Below are 5596 nucleotides of genomic sequence, written 5' to 3' on the forward strand. Positions count from 1 at the left end.
ATTTGTTTTCAATCTAAATTATTCATCTATTTTTGTTAAGTAAGAACATCTCCAACGCTTCACCAAACCTGACATCAAATTTAAAATTTGGTGAAAAAATCACTTTTTTGAGCTCCAACGGTTTCACCAAATCGATATCAAATCGAGAATTCACCAAACCTTTCACCAAAATGAGAACAGGCGCAGCATTTCACCAAATCACTGTTCCTAACCGTTGGGGGAGACCAACCGGTCGACTAGCTGGTTGACCGGCCAGTTGACCAACCGGTTGACCAACCGGTCGACCACTAAAGGGTTCAAAAAGTTCAAAAAAAAAGTTCAAACAGTTAAAAAAAAAATTATTTATTGCCTTACCGGTCGACCAGCCGGTCGACCCGGAAAAAGGTTCAGACAGTTCACTGAAAAGGTTCAAACAATTCAAAAAAAAAATTTTGCCTTCACCGGTCGACCAGCCGGTTGACCAACCGGTTGTCTCGGCGCAAATTTGATGAAAATTTGATTTGATGAACTATTGAAGCCCTCTGTATCAAAATGAGAAAAAAGTCATTTTTTTATTCAGATTTGATGAAAATTTTGATGAACCGCTGGAGATGCTCCAAGACGCACAAAAAAGTAATATTTTAACCATTAAACTTAATGTAGGTATATGAATATCTAAAATATCATTTTTCGTTGAGTTTCATGACTAAAATTTCATTTTGTGTCAATTTTATTTAACAAAAATAGACAGATTGTTTAGATTAAAAACAAATTAAAAGACTAGAATCTTAATTAACAAAACTAAAAGCTTAGGGTTTATTTTATTATAATGGTCAAAATCTGAATTTTTTTAAATATAATTTCCCATAGTATTAATAATTGTATTTTTTGTCTCAAAATATGTAATTTTTGTTATTTTATTTTAATATTTAAATTATGTTAATTTAATTCTTAATATATAAAAAGTATTTTAATTTAATCCTAAATCAAATTACATCAATAGATGTTGTGCCTGTTAAATTCAAGGTTTAAGAGTGTTATTTTATAGATTATATAACTCAATAGATGTTGTGCCTGTTAAATTCAAGGTTTAAGAGTGTTATTTTATAGATTATATAACGCATATCACATATTTTAAAATTAAAATTGTGATTTATTGAGTGAATTTTCACTTTAAAAACACACATTACATGCTTTGTAGACTAAAAGTTTAGTTTTTAAATGAAATTTTATAGTTATTTAATTTTAATGGCGTGTGATGACGAGTTAAATTCAAATTCAAATTAAACATTAGAAATTAAAATGCCATAAACATGAGAGATCAAAAATATAATTGACCTCCCAAAAAAAATGAATAATACAGAAATTAATCGTTTATTGAGTTTAAAAAAAAAAATTCAAATTGGGGATGGTAGGGTTGTCGGGTCGGCCGATGAGGGAATTTCCGGGCCGACCCGGCAGCCTTCAAGCATGAACACTACGTCCGCCATTGAAGGCCGCTCGAGCGGGTCAGGCATTGTGCAAAGCAGACCCACTTTCACCCCAAGCAAAAACTCTTCCCACTCCGATGATTCCGGGTCAAGCTCAAGCAAACCCGGCTCGAGCAATTCTGTGATTTGAGCACTTTGCAATTGCCTCTTCACCCACTTCACAATATCTTCATCTTGTGTGAACATCACAGGTTTTTTCCCAGTTAGTATCTCCAACAATACAATTCCAAAGCTGTAAACATCTGATTCTTTCGTCGCTTGACCCGTTAATGAAGCCTCGGGTGATATATACCCGAGAGTCCCAATTGGGGTTGAAGATGAAGAAGCCTCTGCTGGGGTTGCTATGGTTAATTTATCTAACCCAAAATCTGAAAGATGGGCTTCGAAATCTGCATCAAAAAGCACGTTTTGTGGCTTGACATCGCCATGAATTGTGGAAACTGAGTGCAAGAATGCAAGCCCGCGAGCAATGCCAAGCGCGATTAGGTGTCGCATTGGCCAATTTAGTACATGCCCGTCTTGATGTGATGCCTCTTGGAGCAATGTTGCTAGATTTCCATTGGGCATGTAGTCGTACACCAAAAGGCGAATGTCGGGTGGTCCTGCATAGTAACCGCGCAGGACAGTTAAATTTCGATGCTTGACTTTGCCTAGAGATTCAGCTTCTTTGCGAAAGGTGCCTATGTCGATTGATGTGTCGGGTAGGCGACGAATTGCAAGCACCATCCCATCTTGATAAGTGGCTTTGAACACAAGCCCATATTTTCCCCTGCTCAATACATTTTCTTCGTCAAATTGTCTCGTTGCTTCCACTGTCTCTGCATATGTTATCTTGTTGTTGAACATAACAAGTTTTGGCCCTCCATTTTCTCCGCTTCCACGACCCCTTTCCCCTCCTGAGCTTGCTCGAGCTGGGCTTCGTTTCTTCTCTCCATTTCTTCCTTGTCCAAGCTTTTTTCGCCAACGCAATAGGCCAAATATGTATCCACAACAACACAACATCAAAAGCAAACTTCCTCCAATAGCCACAGCTAGCAAGAAGATCAACCTCTTCCTCTTTCGCCATATCACGTCCTTGCAATTTTTTTTCAATGGCTTCCCACATAGATTTTCATTCATTGCAAACACAAAAGGATCATTGAACTGAGAGCCCAACGCCACTGGAATCTCACCCTCGAGGTTGTTACTTGACAAATTCAAGTATTTCAAACCAGAGATGAGTGAAAGGTTCGCGGGAATAGCCCCACTCAATCTGTTTGAAGCAAGATTCAATATTGTTAGGTTTGATAACTTTGACAGCGAGTCTGGTATTTGGCCTGAAAGTTGGTTTGCATCAAGTAACAGAGAATTCAGAGAAGAGCATTTGGAGATATCTTCGGGGATTGAGCCTGCTAAAACATTCTGACCCAAATCAAGCTTTTCCAAATGAGCAAGGTGTGAGAGATCATCCACAATATGACCCGTTAAGCGATTACCACGGAGCTCTATTACTTCAAGGCTAGAACAATTGCCCAACTGTGCCGGAATAGAACCATCAACATGATTATCCGATAGGGAGAGAACAACCAATGACTGAAGAAAACCATATGTTTCTGGAATCTCACCAGAGAAAGTATTGGATGACAGATTTAGATACTGTAAGCTTGATAAGCTACTGAATCCTTCAGGAACAGCCCCAGACAACTTGTTCTCTTCAAGAGCAACAACTTGTAAACTTGGCAACCCAAAAAGCTCAAATGGCAACTCCCCAGATAGATTTTGCTTGCTCAGATCAAGAGTAGTGAGCCTCATTAAACTTCCAATACTTGCAGGAATTTTCCCAGAAAACCCACATCCACTCATATTCAGAATCACCAAGCCCTTCAAATCCCCAATATTGCTTGGAAATTCACCAGAAAACTTGTTATTGCTCAAATTCAAACTACTCAAGTTGCTCAGCTTCATGAGCTCTTGTGGCACAGTTTCAGTCAGATTATTATTACTCAGATTCAACGATTCAAGCTCGTAAAGGCTCCCGAGACTCGATGGAATCGAACCCGAAAACCGATTTCCACCAAGAGATAGAGTCTTCAAGCTCTTCAAAACCCCCAAAAATGGCGGAATCGAACCCGAAAACCGATTTCCTTCAACATCAAGCACATTGAGCAACCCACATTTCAAAATTCCACCAGGTATTTCACCGGATATCGAATTATTGGCAACTCTAAGCTCTTCCAACATAGCAAGATTACCGATTTCATTACCCAACAATCCAGAAAATGAATTTCCAGAAACATCTAGAACTTTGAGCGAAGATACATTCGTCAACCAATATGGAAACACGTCGTTGATGTGATTCTCGTGAAGGTCTAAAACCTCCAAAACAGAAAAGAACAAGAGGTTTGGTGGTTTGACTAAGCCCGTGAACGAATTAAAGGAGAGTTGAACGATTCTTATAGTCGGAGGAGTATTGATAGAGACATTACAGAATATTGATGTGGGGACCGAACCAGAAAGTTGGTTGTGAGAAAGCGAAACTACCTGAAGCCTCGGAAGCGAACCAATCGTTGCCGGAATTACACCTTCAAGCTCGTTATCTTCGGCGCTCAAATGCAAAAGCGAAGAACAGTTCGCGATCGCCGAAGGCAAAGTACCTTTCAATTGATTCGAATCCAGCCATAGATACTCCAAAAATTGAAGCTCTCCGATGCTCGCCGGAATTTCGCCGGAGAAGGAATTAAATGAGAGGTTAATGAGTTGAAGCTGAGAAGATGCTGAGAAGTTCGCCGGAATTTTGCCGGAGAAGTTGTTGGAGGACAGATCGATGTACCGGAGAGTAGGTTGAAGGTCGCCGGAGATCTTTCCGGCGAGGGAGTTGTGAGCGAGGTTGAGGACTTGAAGGTTTGTGAGGTTGAAAATCGCCGGCGAGAGTCCGCCGGAGAAGGAGTTGGAGTGGAGATAAACGGCGCGTAATAGGGCGCATTGAGAGAGGGAGGGTAGGATTGAGCCATTGAAGGAGTTGGAGTGGAGGCTTAACTTGCGCAGCTGGCGTAGGTTAGAGAGACGGTCAGTGAGAAGTCCAGAGAGATGGAGACGAGGGAGGCGGAGTTCTCGAACACGGCCTTGGAAACAGACAATGCCGCGCCAGTCGCAGGGAGCTGAGGGAGTTGACGAATCCCAGCCGTCCAATGCACCAAGTGGATCGTCGAGATTAGACTTGAAGGACGATAGAGCTTGGATCTCGGCGGTCAACGCCATGACGGAGCACGGTAAGGCGGTGAACCAGAGCACGGCGGCGAAGCAGAGGAAAGTAGCCGTTGACATGGATGAGATGATGAGTTAGTGAAGTTTTAGGGGGTGCGCTTGGGGAGCGTATGCTAGTGGGAAGCATAGCTAGGAAAGAGTGATTGACAGAAGCATCGCCATATGTTGCGGTTTATAGTAACAGTGTGGTGTTGTATTGTTGCGTAGTGCGCTCTCTCTCTCTCTCTCTCTCGCTCTTTCCTGGTGCTGTGTTTGTTGTGTTTTCCTCCTCCCAAAGAACTTTTAAGAGAGAGAGGAGGGGCTGGGAGGTTGGCCTTTTTTGCACTTGGTAAAAACCTCACTCATGTGGTGTTAGCAATCATTAAAAGTCACACTTTGTGTTTTCTTATCATGAAGATTGTGATAGACTCATTAGTATGGTATTTTTGCAAGCTCACTTCAGTGACTTGATTGTTGATGTTGATGATGTTTTTTAAAGAAAATTGGAAAAGTTATGCTATGTAAAGTCGTTTTTGCAAAAAAAACCTTTGAAAGTGAAAGTGTGTATGTATATGGGACTGGACTGGTCCACTAATATGGATTGAACTGTTCACTTTGGCTCAACACACATCTATATAATCTTCATGTATTATTCATATAAAAAAGTTATTTTTTTAATAATTTAATCTAATATATAATTTTATTAAAGATAAAGATGTTAAAATCATTTAATTATGATTGTCTGATCAATGATCTATATATGAGGATCTAAAAAATAAATAGAATAGATTGTCAAATTGATACGCGTGACAAGAATCAGGCTAGGCCACTAGTCTACATTAATGATCTATAGAGAAACTAGTTTCTTTATATATATATATATATATTGTTTAATTAGGGTTCAA

At 40.0% G+C, this 5596-nt stretch overlaps 1 protein-coding gene across 1 annotated transcript; it reads right to left on the reverse strand.

Moving 5' to 3' along the window:
* Positions 1 to 1245: 1245 nt before the first annotated feature.
* LOC114319701 (uncharacterized) lies at positions 1246 to 5046 on the reverse strand. The gene has a single exon (XM_028266755.2). It carries the CDS (start codon positions 4770 to 4772, stop codon positions 1377 to 1379), a length of 3396 nt encoding a protein of 1131 aa, XP_028122556.2. The 5' UTR covers positions 4773 to 5046; the 3' UTR covers positions 1246 to 1376.
* Between the last annotated feature and the right edge of the window lie 550 nt (positions 5047 to 5596).

Source organism: Camellia sinensis, chromosome 6 (assembly GCF_055761805.1).
Source record: "Camellia sinensis isolate YWXY chromosome 6, ASM5576180v1, whole genome shotgun sequence".
Lineage (NCBI taxonomy): Eukaryota > Viridiplantae > Streptophyta > Magnoliopsida > Ericales > Theaceae > Camellia > Camellia sinensis.

Coding starts and splice junctions, on each gene's coding strand:
- LOC114319701 (XM_028266755.2), bottom strand. CDS start 4,772: ATGTCAACGGCTACTTTCCTCTGCTTCGCCGCCGTGCTCTGGTTCACC.